The sequence below is a fragment of the Bombyx mandarina genome, chromosome 06, assembly GCF_030267445.1.
Source record: "Bombyx mandarina strain Sakado chromosome 06, ASM3026744v2".
Lineage (NCBI taxonomy): Eukaryota > Metazoa > Arthropoda > Insecta > Lepidoptera > Bombycidae > Bombyx > Bombyx mandarina.
The window spans coordinates 2,404,993-2,423,384 of NC_143213.1; the positions used below are offsets into that span (position 1 = coordinate 2,404,993).

The 18,392-nt window shown below is 38.7% G+C and overlaps 1 protein-coding gene across 2 annotated transcripts; it reads right to left on the bottom strand.

The window, feature by feature from the left end:
• Positions 1-4,971: 4,971 nt before the first annotated feature.
• On the bottom strand, positions 4,972-15,400 carry LOC114239996 (xylulose kinase). Of its 2 annotated transcripts, none has more exons than XM_028170447.2 (11): positions 15,259-15,400; positions 14,310-14,392; positions 13,478-13,625; positions 12,641-12,817; positions 12,208-12,441; positions 11,242-11,398; positions 9,392-9,652; positions 8,606-8,779; positions 7,738-7,835; positions 6,741-6,825; positions 4,972-5,250 (listed from the first exon to the last, which is right to left on the bottom strand). In XM_028170447.2, the coding sequence occupies exons 1-11, from the start codon at positions 15,313-15,315 to the stop codon at positions 5,135-5,137; spliced, it is 1,590 nt and encodes a 529-aa protein (XP_028026248.2). In that variant the 5' UTR covers positions 15,316-15,400; the 3' UTR covers positions 4,972-5,134. The 2 variants fall into 2 exon arrangements, with proteins under 2 accessions (XP_028026248.2, XP_089584141.1); XM_089728015.1 differs by lacking the exon at positions 15,259-15,400 and adding an exon at positions 15,102-15,217.
• Positions 15,401-18,392: the final 2,992 nt, after the last annotated feature.

Genomic DNA, 18,392 nt, shown 5'->3' on the forward strand with positions numbered 1-18,392 from the left:
ACGCCTGGACAAAGCCTTTGCTTTATGAAGCACAAGTCCGGCCTCGCGTGGAGTACTGCTCCCACCTCTGGGCCGGGGCTCTCAAATACCAGCTACTTCCATTTGAATCCATACAGAAGAGGGCCGTTCGGATTGTCGGTAATTTTATTTTTATTTTATATTTGCTATTATAATATAATAATGCCATTCTCATGGATCGTTTGGAGCCTCTGCATCTGCAGGGACTTCGGTTGCCTCTGTATTTTGTACCGTATGTTCCATGGGGAGTACTCTGAGGAATTGTTAGAGATGATACCGTCATTTCGTTTTTACCATAGCACCGCCCGCCATCGCAGTAGAGTTCATCAATACTACCTGGAGCCACTGCGTTATCTACAGTGCATTACCAGAGATCATTTTTGTCACGTATCATCCGGCTATGGAATGAGCTCCCCTCCATGGTGTTTTCTCAGCGCTATGACATGTCCTTCAAACGAGGCTTTTTGGAGAGTATTAAACGGTAGGCAGCGGCTTGGCTCTGGCCCAGGCATTGCTGATTTCCGCGAGCGACGGTAATCACTCACCATCAAGTGGACCGTATGCTCGTCTGCTTGCAAGGACAATAAAAAGAACTCGCACCAAATGGATGATTGTCCCGTAACTAGACCGCGCCGGTATCAAAACAACACATTTAAAAATAGAAAAATTTTGACGCAGTAGGTAGACCCTGTTTACAGCATGTAAATGGGACAATTAACTTAACCCATAACAAGTAGACTTGATGTTAATGGGACAATTAACTTAACCCATAACAAGTAGAACTTCCGCCATAGCTACTAACCACATAAACGATATAGTGAGTTCGAGAGACAAAATAAAACATTCAACAATTTTTTTAGAAATTTATTAAAAAATGTAAAAAAAAACATTGTAAATATGCATTGCCTTGAAAGCTTAAAAAGCAAGTCGAAAACATTCATGATTGAATCACATTCTAGTTGAAACGGGGCACTAGAGCTCCTACAATTCTGCAGATCATATTATTATGAGAAACAAATATGTAACATTTTAAGGTGTTACAAAAACATTTAAGCTTAATTTTAGCTACATATTTTAAAAATTGTATACATGTTTTTATATGTATCATGATTCATTAGTGTGCAACATTTATTATAATTATGACATCTTTAGAATTGAAGAGGATTTCTTTTTTTTATTGCTTAGATGTGTGGACGAGTTCACAGCCCACCTGGTGTTAAGTGGTTACTGGAGCCCATAGACATCCACAACGTAAATACGCCCACCCACCTTGAGATATAAGTTCTAAGGTCTCAAGTATAGTTACAACGGCAGCCCCACCCTTCTAACCGAAACGCATTACTGTCACGGCAGAAATAGGCAGGGCGGCGGTACCTACCCGCGCGAACTCACAAGAGGTCCTACCACCAGTAAAAAAGTTAAGTGCTTGATTTATTTTATAAATGGTAGAAGAATAAATTGATACGTGTTTTGAAGTCTTACAAAGTAAAAAACTCATTTTCTGAAATTTTTTAGTTAGGCCACTTCAATTCTAATGGCGCGATATATTTCGTTATTGATCAATTTTGGAGTTTATTTCTTGCAGTGGTTTAAAGAAATCATACTTTTGTATTTTTTTTTCCACGATTTAGCTAAAATAACTAATTAAATATCATAAGATAAATATAATAATTAAATATAATAAGATCCGAGTCATTTACTTTTTAAATTTGTCAACTACAAATGTTTTTCTACCAAGCCAATTAATTATACAAAAATAAATTTACTTTCACATTAATCTGAGATATGTAAAACGTATAACGCTAGCACCGTTTGATAAATATACGCGAGAAACAAAACCCAATATTTACTTAAATATTAGTAACAACATTGCGAAGTGAAAACAATAAAATTAAACAACAAGTGTACAAAAAAATTATATAAAATTAAATTTATATATTGAATAAAAAACATAAATAAATGCAATTGGAATGTTTATAAAAGCCTTAAAAGCCCCTTTTGACCTACTTCTTGTTTAAATAGCCTTATGTCCTTATATGATTCTTATGATATGTTAATACATGATTCTTCTGTGCCTGTGAAAGTCTATGCGTCACCTTCTAAACGTTACAACGATTTTGATCAAATCAATTTGGGTTTTTCTTTTAGATTCACAATTAGGTCCACTACAAAATGTTTTTTTTTTTTTCATAAATAACAGTTTGACATTTTCTAATTTTAAACGCGTGTGTACAAAAATTTAAAATAATATACAAAAATATTTTAGTGTTGCACTCGATTTTAGTGACTTTTTTCCCCTACCTATACTGATAGCCTTGAGAAGCTATTTCAGCTTGTCCTTGACGTTTAGGTGAGATTTCGTAGCTCAAAACGGGAGTGCTAACACTGGCCCTAGCAAGAGCAGTGCTTCGCAGAATCTACCACCGGATCGGAAACGCGACCCACTGAGAAGATCCGGCGAGAAACTCAGTGGGCTGTCTGTGGGTTAAATTACTCATCGAGCCTTTCGTCGCAAACGACGGGTTCGGAGCGGACGGTGACAGGGCGTTTTAGTGACAATTAATATAGAGTTGACACATGGAATCCTTGGTCCCAAAGGAACTGATCAAAAATTAAAATTTTACAAAATACGAACTTACGAACACTATGAGTATTTAAGCTTAGCTCAATAAAGGAATATCGGCTCCCGGGAACCCTCCAGTCCCGGAGTAAATAGTTTATATTACCTATTCGACTTCGGGAATTACACACCCTGTATACATGATATTTTTGATATGAAACGTTAACCTTATAGTCGGATTTTTAATTAGACGAAGCCAGCTGACAGTAGCTAATGTCACTTTGTGAAATAATGTTGCTATATTTAAAGTAATAGTGATGCGTTCAGTTCTCGTTCAATCACATAAATGAACAATGAGTGTGAAGAGTTAATCATTAATTTCAAACTATAAAAGAATATTATTTATATTTTACAATAAAATTGTATTAAAGTGATCCAATATAATAATATGTTACTAGTAGTATGTAACTACAATCAGTTTTTTTTATTTTCATTACCTATGTACCTATAATTGTTATATTTTATACATCTATAGTTTCAACTATATGATGCATTGGAAATAGGACAGTCTTACAAACTTCCTCGCAATGTTTTTCTTAATGTTTAAAACACTCGGTATTTAGTACAGGTAGATACCATAGGAACATAATGTTTCGTCGAAAACTCGTTGGTGTGTACAAAACACGGCTAAAATTCGAACCCCGTGCCCGATATCGGCAGTTCGGCACACTAACTATTCACTAGACAATCGAGGCAATTTCATTAATTCAGGAGTTTTTTCAATCGTTCACTTTGTCACAACACTATTTTTATTTCATCAAAAACTGACAACACAGTAAACGTCAGTTTACTTCGTCTAATAAAAAATCCGACTATAAATTCCAATTTACCCTTTAAAAATTTTTTTGTTTTTGTATTCTTCTTAAATCCATTTACTACAAATATGGAATGCATTGTTTTACTTAACGAGAACCTGATGATATTAATAGCGCGTATTAAAATAATACGAAACCATTGTTTAATGGGTACACAACGCGAGATAGTAATGTAATGTCTTCTATACATATATTAAATCTCATATTTATCTATACATATAAATAAAATTGGAGTGTCTGTTTGTAGTATTGAAATAATCGCTTTTTACTACATGCATATGAATATATATAAGGTACATACACCAAAATAGTATTTATTACAGTTTTTGTCTGTCTGTCTGTCTGTTTGTTCCGGTCAATCTCTGAAAAGGCTGGACCGATTTTGACGAGACTTTCACTGGTAGGTAGCTGATGATATAAGGAGTAGCTTAGGCTACTTTTTTTAGACTTAGCGGTACTCAGCTATCAATAATAAAACTTAATGTTTCCGAAGCGAAGCGACGGGCGGGTCGCTAGTCATCAATAAATAAGTGTAATATATTAATTAAGCAACAATCATAAACTACACATTATATAACGATATATTACAATAAAGCATTTTGACTTACGTTTAACGTTTTTTATATTGTTTACATGGGTGGACGAGTTCACGGCTCACCTGGTGTTAAGTGCTTACCGATGCCCATAGACATATACAACACCAATGCACCTTAAGATATGAGTTTTATGATCACAGTTTTTTCCAGTACACATACTTTTGGGATATTTATTTTTGGGATATAAATATCCCCATGAGAAGTCATCACGAGGCAGGATAGTGAAAAAGCTACTTTAAAGAGTTAATAGGGATTTTACCCAAAAAGTGTACTAGTGCAATAGTTGATTCAATATTGTTACGCCGGTAAGAGCCATCTATGGTCGAATGGCGGAAGCTAATATTCTAGTAAAATCGAGATCGCTCGAGAAGTACAACGCCATCTATTGTCAGATAGCGCCAACACATATCGAAGCTACTCGACCTGTCAAGAATTATCTCGATAATTGTGGAGATGTCCATACGAAGCCTTTCTTGCGACCAATGATCGAAGGCGCTGGAGGGATATAAAAAGGAGTAAAATCCTGTTGAAACATGGTTACGACTAGGGCTGCCACCCGTACTTTATAATAAAGATTATAACGTTATATCATGTAAATTGTACTCTGTACTTTATGTGAAAAATAAAGCACACGAAAATACTTTATTTGGCATGATTTGGTTTCTTTGGGTTTTTGAAAAGTTTAGTCATAATATGTATTTTTTCCTTAAGCGAAATACATCGATTGCTCAATTGATGTCGCCACTCGTCAACGCAACATCACCTAAGCACTCGTTTTTTTAACAATCAATCCTGAACGCAACTTAACTTCAAATGTCAACAATGTCACTGTCATTAATTGTCACAATTTCTAATTTTTAATTTGGTCAATTGTAATAAAAATATGCATTTAAACATAATGATTATTATAAATAAATTATACTTTATTTTAATACTATGTACTTCTTTTTTTCCTACCTATAATAACCAGTGTATTTTATCTGCAAAAAAATATGGTGGCAACCTTAGTTACTTTCAGCAGTGGGGTAACGGCGCGGGGTGGAGGAGACGCTTGATCTGTGGAAGGTCGGTAGTGCGGGGTGGAGTCAGTGCAGCCGGGGCATCTCCTGGATGATCTGTCGGTAGCGCGCCAGCATCGGCGTGTAGATGGCGTCGTGGTCCGGGTAGGGCGTCGCCACCGGCGTCAGGGTGGGTTCCGAGCCTGCCGATAATTAAATGTATCAGTAGTGATTGAAATTGTAGTACATTGTGCACCAAGGGAGAAAAGTTGGACATTTCCTCCCGCGTGTAAAATTGGCAAACACGCGGGATGAGATGTCCTACTTTTTTCCCGCGGTGCACATACTATTTTTTCTCCTATCAAGCCGAAAGTTCGATATTGTAAAAAACTTAGCACCCGTGGAGTAAAACTAATAAAACAATAAACAAAAAAAGGAGTAAACTCATAAAAAAAAAACAATTTAACTGTTTTTTAATTTTTAAATAAACTACTACTAATTGAATAAGAACTGTCTGATGAACTCATCTTTGTTTAATACTTCACTATTAAATTTGATTGCCTTTTGTTTATTTCACTTTTACACTAAACACAATATTGCAAATTACCCGAGCACAACAATGGCGGACAATTTTAGGTGCGTGAGAGCAGACGTAGACACTAACGCGCATGCGCACTTGTCAGTGAGGAAAAGGGAGGAAAAGTTACACTTTCTTCTCTGTACAGCGGGAGGAAAACCGAACTTTCGGCGTCGGTAGGAGAAAAAGTTTATTCTTCGTCGAACTCGTCGTCTCCGACGAAGACCTTAGAACTCATATCTCAAGGTGGATGGAGCATTTACGTTGTAGATGTCTATGGGCTCCGGTAACCACTTAGCACAAGGTGGGATGTGAGATCTCCCATTGATGCCCTCGTAGACAGACGAGCATACGGCCCGCCTGATGGTGAGTGGTTACCATCTCCCACGGACTTCAGTAATGCCAGAGGCAGAGCCAAGTCGCCGCTTACTGTTAAGTACCCTCACAATATTTTAGTAATACGTTATAATAGTTTTTACCTGGATACAAGTTGGTTTTTTTTTAAAGGGATTTTATGACCTGGTAATTAAGACCTTTAGGTCAAGTCTTATTTTAATTTGTATCCTTATTTTTATGAAAAATGATAATATGGAGTGAAATGAAATGAAGATGATGATTAATTTGAGACATTAATCAACTGGGATGAAATTAAATGAAATGAGATGAGATAATATGGGATGAAATATAATCTCAGTAAAATAGTGGTCATCTACTGAGACTTTTTCAATGGACTTTTTGGAGGATCCCGAGAAGCTACGTCCAGCGGCTTTGTTTCATTTTCCCACATTTGTGCACTTTCACAGATATTAAACAGTTAATAGACCACCGTTATTACACATTTAAACCCGAAGAAACACTAAATAGACAAAATAAAACAAATCACACAACTTCACTCTTCGCGTTCCCGCCAAGAAAGTCAACCAGTACTTAAAGTTTTATTTTTCCACCGCTCACCTCTGTGTGACCAGTCTATGGGCCTTGAGGTCTGAGGTCCAAGCCTCAATTCTATCATTTATCGGATGCTTCACGGCAGAGACAGTGACATATACGTGACATATACGCGCGGGGATCACAATTATCTCTGGTAAAATGTTTATTATTATTGTGTTATCGTACCTGGCAGCGACACGGCGGCGTCCCGGGACCACACCGCGGCGGCGCGGACGGCGGCCCCCAGCAGAGCCGCGTTGCCATGCTCGCCCTGCGACACGCGACACTGATGTCTATGGACCTCAGTCGCCGACCAACGAAGGCGGACCGCGGTAACAACGTTCAATACGGCTAATAAAAGTATATTAACGAGAACTGATCCTGGTCTAACAATCTACACCGATATACACGGTGTATGCCAACCCCGTGAAAACGCGGGATTATTTTGCTTGATAATCTGCCTTTTGTTGCCATGATGACGCCGATTGAATTTTTTTTATTGTCCTTGTAGCAGACGAGCATACGGCCCATCTGATGGTGAGTGGTTACCGTCGCCCATGGACTTCAGCAATGCTAGGGGCAGAGCCAAGCCGCTGCCTACCGATTTCTTAATTGTTTTACGAAAATGTACAAAATTCTAAATCTTTCCTTCTGGTTTTTACTACCGCACCGCCCGCCACCGGAGTAGAGTTCATCCATACTACCTGGAGCCACTGCGGTCATCCACAGTGCGTTTTCAAAGACCTTTACCATCCGGCTTTGGAATGAGTTCTCCCCTCCACGGTGTTTCCCGAGCGCTATGACATGTTCTTCTTCACACAAGGATTGTGGAGAGTACTTAACGGTAGCGGCTCGGCTCTGCCCCTGGCATTGCTGAAGTCCATGAGCGACGGTAACCACTCACCATCAGGTGGGCCGCATGCTCGACTGCCTACAATTGATCGTAAACCAGCGAATCATACCAATACTCAATCTTTGAATATCTCAGATGCCACTGGCGTATAATGTGTTAAAATAATCAAGCAAATATGAAACTACTATTTTCTTCTGTTTGTTTTATTTAGTTGCCAGTGACGAACTATAGTGTTGCCATATAAAAAAAATTATAGTAGTTTTTTTTTGTTTACAAATATCACGCATCGTAATCTTGAGGTGTCAGTGATTATTCCTTCAACGCACTTACCAGTACGTACACGGGGACATTGAAGACGTCAGCAAATATCTGGAGGAACTCTTTGTTGGCGGCGGCGCCCCCGGTCGCTATCAGCTTGGACGAGGGGCCTGAAACCGGTCTCAACGATAGGGTCCAGCGGATGGTTGAGAAGCACAACCGGTTCAATGATGGTTCTCAGTTCCTCTGGACTGGAGACCATGTACCGGTAAGCGCAGTGTTAGGCGTCTCTCTGCCCGGTGAACCGATGACTTACGGAGATATGCTGGAGAAGATTGGATGCGGAAGGCGGAGGACCGTTCATTGTGGTGGACTATGGGAAAGGCCTACATCCAGCAGTAGAAATATACAGGCTGATGACGAAGTTCTTTTTGCCTTAATCCCACCGTGGGAGATCATACATCATCTCTTTACTCACACTCTTCTCACGCATATCCTCTTTCGCTCACATCTCCGTCTGCTTACAAACCCTTGTCTTTTTACCCCCACGACTATCCTCGCCACACATGACATGCCCATACCACGGTCACTTTCGACTTTTTTTTTTTTTGTTATTGGTGTTACAGTCAGACTTCTCCTTAATGATTGTTCTCGACATTAGTGACATAAAGGAGGCCACACACGGACATGTGTGTGTCTGTGCGTGACGAACCCGCGGCGATGTCATCTAAGGCATCTCCTCCCTCTCAAATATCCATGGTTATAGCTTATATAACCATATAACCATTATGTATAGGACGAGATTTCTTAATGTGATTTGACCTACAAGATGAACAATTCCGAAAAAAATACAATATTAAAAATAGTGGTCTTTTTTGTTCTGATATATGCGGCTTTAGATAATGTGAGCCCTAATGATTTCCTAGTCGCTAGTGGGTACCGATAGTGAAGTGCAGGTCCTCGGCGTGCGCTCTGCGGGCGAGCGCCTGCCCCTCCAGCAGCGCGCGGGCCTCCGCCGCCGGAGCCCCGGCCTGCACGGCGCGGCCTCCGCTGGCCTGCAGCAGGCGGGCGGCGGCGCGGCGCGGCACTATCTCTGCTGTGTCGTAGTACACTCCTGCGACACAAACGTCTGTGTGTGCGCGTGCGTGTATGTGTGCGGGTTGATCTTGTCATCTATCTATACTAATATATAAACCTACAGTGGTTTTTACAGATGTTCCGTTATAACTATTGAACCGTGAATCCGATTGACTTGAAACTTGGTATCCATGTAGAAAATACATGTACTTAATGGATAGGCTAATATTTATATGAGCGTTGGACTATCTACACCAGTTGCGGGGGCGTTAATGATGAGAATCTTTGTGGGGGTGAGAATAATAATGTTAATTTTAAATGCCTAGCGACGGGTACAGCTAGTTGAAGACAGTGTGTGTGCGTGTGTGAGTGCGTGCTTGCGCGCGTGTGTGTGTATATGTGCGGGTTCACCTTGTCCTTGAAATATAAAGTCCGGCATAAACGAATCAATCGTCACAAGTACACCAGGCATATTGGTGCTTCGACCACTCCAAATCTGACCATACTTATTATTTTCACTGGATAGACAGTTTTGCTCCCCGTCAAAATGGAAAGTGATATAATTGTTTCACTGTAGACTTAGGGCACCTGTGTAGACTCCCAACACATCCTCAATAAAACTAATAATCGAAAACAGAACCATTCCTACCCATGAAACCCATATTCCCTCGGACGGTCGACCTGAGGAGCTCATTAAACGCCTCCCAGCTCGGGCCCACCAGCCGGTCCCTGTGGTTCTGCCTCGTCAGCGAGCCGTTGGCGAAGCACAGTAACGCCATGTACGGAGCGTCGAGAGTCGGCCCCACGAGCACGTGGCCGGCCGCCGGGGCCGCGGGCTCCGTGAGGCCGAGCAGCAGGGTGTCGCTGGTGCCCAGGCTGAGCCCTATCCAACCCGAACGAAGTCTAAGGCCTGCAAATAACAAAAGGTCTTTTAGTAAGAGCATTGATGTAGACAAACAAGGATTGATTTCTTCAGAAAATACATAATTCATGCATTTCTTTAGCGTGTGTCTGTTGTTAAGTAATGACGAAGCCCATGCAAATCACAAATGGGTCTTGCCCCTTGGAGACAGGAGGTCCAAGTCTCCGCTGTATCAGAGCGGAAGATCCGGCGAGAAACTCAGTAGGCTGTGTCTGTGGGTTAAATTTGTATCAGGGCTGTCCCACAGCACCACTGCCCCCAGCAGCTGCCGGTTAACGGTCACCGGTGCTACTCAGAGCTTCGCCCGTTCTAAAGGGTCACCCCACACCCGACCACATCGGAAGCAAATGGTAAAAATGGTAAAGAACATAAATAGATTAAAATGTTGATAATTATAAAGAAACACACACGAACATCAACGCCATCTAGTTTATTTTTTTGATAAATTGAATTCAGTCGTTTTAAAGTATCTTATCTAGAATCGTCTATACAATCTACCAGCTGATTCTTCGATTATGACAAACCCGCCTACGTTGTGACTTGTGAATACAACAACGCTACACAAACAATCCCAGGTTAGCTGAGGAGAACGTTATCGGTAAATTGTTTTATAATGCGTGTCCTTATCTGCGAGATAAATAGGTTTTATCAAACATTTATTTTTGTATTATTATTTTTTTGTTCGAGTCCACGGGTTTTCTGTTTTTAATACGCTTTTATTAGCTTCAGACGTATGTATGTTTGTAACGGAATCTTTGAACATGATTATAAACCCCCTTCAAAACGTCGGATTAACTCGAAATTTTGTATACTTATTAAGGACCGATGACAGTACAATATTTAAAAAAAAAAATTAAAATATTGTAATTCAACCAAAAAATTTAAAAATAAATTATAGATAGCGGCTTGGCTCTGCCCCTGGCATTGCTGACGTCCATGAGCGACGGTGACCACTTACCATCAGGTGGGCCGTATGCTCGTCTGCCTACAAAGGCAATAAAAAAATAATATAGAAAATTAATTTTAATAAAATTTAATTAAAAATAGTGTAAATAAAAATGATTTTATTGTAAAAAAGCTTGGGGGGCTTTTCAGAATATTATCAAAACAACCCTTCTACTCATATTTGTTAAGAAAATATTTATAACTACTTATACCATGCACCCCTCCCTATTTTTTAGTTGGATTTTCTATAAAAGCGTATTTTGTTAGTTTTTTTAAACTATTACTATTTTATTTTCATTATTTAACCCTTTGACTGCCGTGTAGGTCGCCGGTGCCCTACGCGGCGCACTGAAGTAATTACGTCGATTTCTGTTACTAAGCGCCTGAATCACCTAACTTTGCCTTCTTGTTTGTAAATGTATGTTTTAGAATTTTAGGTCTTGTAAAAATATATTTATTCTTAGTATCTGCGGATTCGTCATTCCCAGAGTCTACTAGACATTCCGGCGTTTTAGTATGTAGATCGAAGAGAGAAAGCGTCATTATTACTTCAGTCAACGTGTTAAGTGAACGAGCTCTCAGTTCGGGAGGATGCCGCCGGTATCCTACCGGCTGGGGGGTGTAATGGTTACCGGCCAGGGCGGAGCAGTTGTCCCCGGTGAAGGCCACCACGCGGCAGTCGGGCCTGAAGCCGTACCGCCGCTCGAAGTAGGCGGACACCGGCCCGACGTCGCTCGCGCTGGGGACTGCCGCACCCAGTTTGTGGATCAGCGACTCGTCCCCGCATGCCTAAGGGCACATACATACTTCCAAAACGTAGAAACAATTGCCAGTTCCAATAAAGGAGCATAGCTTATCTATAACTATAAGCTATTACGACAGAAGGAAGATCTTGCCTTGAGAGGCTATTTCAGCTTCGCCTTGACGTGTATATGAGCTCACGGGGCTCAAACCGAAGTGTTGCTAACACTGACCCTAGCAAAAGCAGTGCTTCGCGGAATCTACTACCGGATCGGAAACGCGATCCACTGAGAAGATCCGGCGAGAAACTCAGTGGGCTGTGTCTATGGTTTAGTTTACTGGCCGAGCCCTTAGTCGCAAGTGACGGGTTCGGCGAGGACGATGACGGCGCGGTTTACATACCCGCGCGGTCGCGCAGGCTTACAATCTACAAACGCCCAGCTACGTGATTCTTTAAATTGGCATAGCTTTTTTATTAATGAACCGATTGACATGAAACAAACACTAAATGTTAATTAAAGCTTACCACAATAAATTAGTGAAAACCACATCTAAATCGGATAAGCTGTTTCTGATATTAGCGTGCACAAACGCACAGACGCACAGACAAACAGACAAAACCTCTTAAAAAATATAATTTTGGGTTCTATTGCGTTCATAAAAGCCCCCTATAATAGTCTTCCTTTGATATCTTTGATGTACAGACGGCGACCAGTTACGATTTTATTATATGTATTGATGATGATTATTATTTTTTAAAGGATTTTATGACCTGGTAACTAAGACCTTTAGGTCAAGTCTTTATTATTTTATTTGTGTAACTGTAGATTAGAGACACAACTTTAAGATATTATTACCTTCAGTGCCCGTTCGTCCCATTGCATAGTCCTAATGTCCAGAAGGTTCATTCCGGATCCGTCCGCCAGGTCGATGGGCGCAATCTTGCCCAGGAACAGCGAGCACGCGAACGAGGACACCAGGGATATCCGGGGCGCGGCCTGGTACACCCGGGGCCGAGTACGGAACATTTTACGAATCTGCGGCCCGGTAAAACGTTCGTACGCCCTAGATCCTGTGATTTTAGCTAATTCCTGTTAAAAATAGGAATAGTTTTAGACAATCAATTCCAATTCCAATTTATTTTGAAATTCGAAAACGTTGACAACTGTTAGAACACGTCTGATCACCAGCTAAATGTTGCCAGTAATTAAAAAGTATAATTTTAAAAATAGTATTTTTTTTTTTACTAATATGTATGCAAATTAAACTTGGTGTTCAATTTAATCTCACCTCTGGTCCACCCATGGCTTCCTCCAGAGCCCTACAGTCGGCAGACGTACTAGAGTCCATCCAAACTGGGGAGTCGCACAAAAAAGCGGACGCCAACTGAGTGTGCAAGAAGTCGTCTGATGACAAACTACCTAATTTCGCTTCGGCATCTTTCGACCACCACACCGAACCATGTTGCTAAAAGAAAACTGTGTTATAATTCTGAATGTCCTTATAATTATAATACTAAACAAGTTTACTGTGGTCATGGCGCTTGTAACATCGCCTAAATATCGGGAACTCATTATTATAATATGGGAAAATCGTCATGAGAATCCCATAAATACTAAATAATTAATTTGTTATAATTTTAAAATGACACCCATTCAACTATCAATTTCGATGCACAGATGATTTAAGTTTTATATTAGTTATTACCAAGTCTAGGATGATAGAGTTATTATTACTAGATTTCTTGCAAATATTTAATTTCGGAAAATTATAGAGTCCAGAGCTACTTCTGGTGGAATATGATAAGTTTCGACCACTATCTTACAATCAATGAAGCTACATTGTTTTTATATCTACAGCAAATCAATTTTGTTCAGATTTCAACAGTGTGACAATCGTTAGTTCTGCTATAATTCTGCTTTTGCTTTATGGTTAAATGTCAACTATTTTATAATATCAATAGTACCATAGTACTTTCCCTTAGGCTTTAATATATTGAGTATAATTCATCAACATCATTTCTAGTCTACATTTGCGACATGTCCATTCATGTCAAGTACACCTTATACCCAATACAGGTCTCAAGAGCATTAAAACAGTTTTACTAATTTCATGTTGACACAATACCTGAGCTGCTCCAGATATAGCATACACAGTGGAGAAGTCTAGTCCAGCTACAATTAGTCGGTCCAAAACCATGTCTAATGCTTTCACCCATAAAAGGGGAGGTGCTGTTACCTCACCCTTCTCGCCGCGCACCACACCCCCTGCGGTCCTGTACAATTAACATTGAAATAAGAAATAGCTGTATTGTATCCTAATGCAATATAAATTTGGTAATTCACAATATTGCCTACGTATTCCACAAATATCTGCTCATAATTGTAATAATTTGGACTTTTTTTTTTATTTCGGAAATTATTAATGTACACTGGACAAATCTTTCAAAAAGACCCTTCTTTATATCTTCTCTACACTATTGTAGTAGTAGTATTTCAGAATCGACTGTAATTTTCAGTAAAAACTTCACAACGAAAACATATTAAATATATTGGTCGCTTCGTAAAGTAGTTAGTAAGCTAAGTAGCATGCCAAATTGGTAACTTTTATGTAGCTTATGACTTTAGATCCAATAAAAAAATAATTCAGTTGGAATGTAGTTTCATATCTGAGAAGAATCAGCAGAAACTCTCTCAGGGCTCTACTCCTAAAATATGTACATCACACTCAAAATTTACAAATTATTATTAGCATGCTAAAAATGATACACTTGTGACTTAGAACTATAAAAGTCTACCCCAACACAGACTGATCATAGATCTATACACTGTTGCTGTGTGGAACAGTACAGTCAAATTCACAGTTTCTTGATTCAGTTACCTTTATCTACTATACAATAAGACTCCATTACTAAGGTAATAGCAGCCATTTCACTATGAAAAATATTTAAACTACTTACCTAAACTCAGGCAAGTCAACATCAAATTCAACATCAGCCTCGTGGAGTACATTGTAGTCTTCGTTGATTACTAGTGCTTTTAACTGTTGAGAAAATATTAGATGTTGAATTTTTATTTGCCAAGTAGCAGTTTGAACCCTGGAAACTATTCAGGAACTGCCACAAAATATTTTTAAATGTTCATGTGACTATTAGCTGTTAACTTTTCAAGTAATTAAAATTAAATATTATTCAATGTAAGTAGGGTAATTTGATTTACAGGAAATTAGACAGAAAAATACAAAATAATGCAATATTGGCATAATTTTTTTAAGTTTTTTATTTTTTATTACTTAGATGAGTGGACAAGCTCACAGCCCACCTGGTGTTAAGTGGTTACTGGAGCCCATTGACATCTACAACGTAAATGCGCCACCCACCTTGAGATATAAGTTCTAAAGTCTCATGTTTTAGTTACAACGGCTACCCCACCCTTCAAGTGCTAAGCAAAGATCTTAATTTTTTTTTCTTTTCTTGAAGTTTCAATTAATTTAATTTTAATTTTATCTTCTAGTTATTCTGAAATAAATATAAAACAGTGCCGTTATATATAAGCTTAGGTTTTATACCTAGATATAACATAAGATAAAAATATCGTGTATATCCAAGGACAATATAATTAGTCATCTGAATTGTTCAAATAGTAAAAAATACGCTTTTAATTATATTTACTTTTTAATATCATTACATGATCATTATTTCGTAAAAATGTCCTTATGTTTTTTTTTTTTGGTTAAAATATAATGGTTTTACTTTTCACGTAATTAGCCGCTGAAATACATTTCTTCGCATGATTGGATTGTTTTAATGAATTTTATTAGGAAAACACTTATAGCCGATAGTAATAATTCCACAAAAATAATAGATATGTAACTATACTGCATTTTGATTAAAATAAAATAACACTAACCCTTTGTGTACTAAAATCAAACCCTAAAAAACTTTTTTTCTTTGATTCCTCAAACATGTTTTTATTATGACAGCAGGAGCGGTAACAGGCAGTGACACAGGCGTGTTTCGTTCAGAAATGCGCAGACACTAACTAAATTAAATCGAAAGGCGAAACTTTCGTGACCGAACACCGTTTTAATAAATTCCACGCGATTTCACGATATCATTGGTCTGTTTTAATACTACTCTTAACGAAATTAAATAGCTAAAGTTGTATCTTTGGCGTTGTGCGATAAAGAAGGCCTCAAGGTTACCATTATTGCGTAAAGTAAATTATAATATTACGTCAGAGTTTTATCAAATTATATATTTGATTTTATTAAATCATAAAATATAGGGGTACAATAATCGCTTTTGAAGCTGCTGACGATAACAGCAAGAATTTAATACTCAGTTATGAAATTGAAATAAGAGAAAACCTTTACTGAATATAAGGTTTTAATAAGCTAAAATTAACAGTAAAATTTGCTTTGATTACATTAGATACATTGACAAATAACGAATAAAACAAATTGACAATGACGTCAACTTATGGCTGATAATTTCAACTAAGAAGTTTACATCATTCTCCCGCACTATTTTAAAATATAATCTTTCAAAAATCCTGGCGTTTTATGGACGCGACCAGATCTACGAAGTGTTGGCTCCGGCGGTGGTGATGATGGTAATTCTGTCTCTAGCTCTCTGCTATTATCAAGTACCACAGGTCCCGTTTCATTGGATGAAGGAATCTCCAAGTTTTGGTCTTCTGTTTCCGGAAGTGGTTCTGCGACGTTATGATAATCAATAGTGTGTTCATTATCTATTCGCAGATCTACCCTTTCTGAACCCAATGGTGCTAGATGACGATTCGATACTGTTGTTTCTCGGCCATCTGGAAGCCGAATGTATGAAAAGTCAGGATTGCTGTGTATCAATTCAACCTCTTCTACTAATGGCTGATATTTATTTGTACGATTAAATTTCTTCATCAAGACTTGTCCAGAATTTGTAAGCCACGACGGAACAGAAGTGCCGTTAGTAGATCTTCGAGGGTGTCTAAACATTCTTTCATGTGGAGTGCAATTTATGGTTGTACAAAGTAATGATCGAATTGAATGTAAGGCTTGTGGTAATACTTGTTCCCAATTTTCTACCGAAAGATTCTTCGTCTTCAGGGCCAAAAGAATCGTTCTCCAAAGAGTAGAATTCAATTTTTCTACTTGACCGTTACCTTGAGGGTTATAAGCTGTAGTTCTACTAGTGGCAATACCTCGAACATGTAAAAATTCCTGTACTTCAGCAGAAAGAAATGCTGTTCCGCGATCTGAATGAACGTAAGAAGGCATGCCAAATATCATAAACAAGTTGTTAAGATGTTTAATCACTGTTTTCGAGCTTACATCTGAGCATGGGAATGCAAACGGGAAACGTGAAAATTCGTCAATCACGGTAAGTATGAATTTGTTATTATTATTTGTTGGAACTGGTCCTTTAAAATCTATGCTAAGGCGTTCAAAAGCAGCCGTCGCTTTAACAAGTTTTCTCTGGTCATCAAAGGTATTTCGGAAGAATCTAGGTTTTATTTCAGAGCAGGTTCGACAAGATTTTGTCATTGTTCTGACTTCTTCAATAGAATATGGAAGGTTTTTAGAGTGAACCCAGTGAAACATTCTTGTTACCCCTGGATGACAAAGAGCCTCGTGCAGCGAGAAAAGTTTTGCAGTACGTGTTTCTACAGTGGCACAAACTCGGGATAGTGCATCAGCAGCATAGTTCTCTTTCCCCGGTCTGTATATAATATCGTATTTGAAAGCAGCAAGTTCCAGTCGCCATCTTTGAATCTTTTCATTCTTTATCTTACTTGAATGTTTCATATTAAACATAAAAGAAACCGAGCGTTGGTCAGTAACCAATTTAAAGTGTCTACCAATAAGGAAATGTCTCCATTTCTTCAATGATTCCACAATGGCGTACGCTTCTTTGTCAATGGCTGAATGGTTTTGTTCGCTTGAATTTAACGTTCTTGAGAAAAACGCCACTGGTCTAGAATTTTGCGTAAGTACTGCTGCAATGGAATGATCGGAAGCGTCAGTTTCCACTGTAAAAGGTATATTTTCATCAATTGCATGTATAGAAGACTTTGCGATATCATTTTTCAAGCTTTCGAAACATTTAATTTGCTCGCTTGTGAGTGGAAAAATCGTCGTATTAGCCAGTGAGTGGATCCGTTCAGAAAATTTTGGAATCCACTTGGAATAATGTGCGAACATGCCGAGTGTCCTTCTTAAGGTCGGTAAATCGCTTGGTGGAGGTAAATTAATCAGTGGCTTGAGTCGCTCATTGTCAAGTTTAATTATGTTGTTTTGAATATTATAGCCTAGAATATTAATTGACTTTTGAGAAAATTTGCATTTTTGTATACTCAGTGTTAAACCGTATTTCTTTGCGGCATTCATAAAACTTTCTAAGTTATGATCGTGTTCTTCAAGAGTACGGCCAGAAATAGTTATATCATCAAGATACGCATATGTGTTTTGAAGCTTTTCTTTTCTTATAATCCAATCGATTGTTCGCTGGAAGCTCGAAACACCATTTGTTACTCCAAAAGGAATACGCCTGAACTGGTACAAATTTCCCAGTGCTTCAAAAGCGGTAAATTTCCTTTCTTCGGGTAGTATAGGTACTTGATGGTACGCGTTTTTCAGGTCTATTAGGCTAAAAATTGTATTCTTTGCCACTTTCGAAACTAAGTCCTCAATGTTTGGTAAAGGGTACGCGTCGAGTTCTGTGTAACGATTAATTGTCTGAGAGTAATCAATTACAAGGCGTTTTTTATGAGTTTCGCTTTTTGTTATTAGTACTTGGGCCCTCCACTTTCTTCAATACGCCCTCTGCTATAAGGTTTCTGATTTCTTCTTTAATAAAATCACTATCCTCTTTGTTGTGCCTTCGAGACTTTATAGCAATAGGTTTGCAGTTGGGAGATACATTCGCAAAAAGCGGTACAGCTGGTACTGATGCTTCAGCTACGTTACATACTTGAAGTGGATGTTTTGGCCCACCGAAAGAGAACTCTAGCGATGAATGTTCTTCGAGGACGTCATGGCCGAT

Bases quoted from the DNA above. Each gene is read 5' to 3' on its own strand.
- LOC114239996 (XM_028170447.2), bottom strand. From the start codon at position 15,315: ATGTTTGAGGAATCAAAGAAAAAAAGTTTTTTAGGGTTTGATTTTAGT. The intron at 14,393-15,258 runs GTTAGTGTTATT...TTTTCTCAACAG, and splicing joins TTGATTTTAGTACACAAAGG to TTAAAAGCACTAGTAATCAA. The intron at 9,653-11,241 runs GTAACCATTACA...TGTTATTTGCAG, and splicing joins CAACTGCTCCGCCCTGGCCG to GCCTTAGACTTCGTTCGGGT.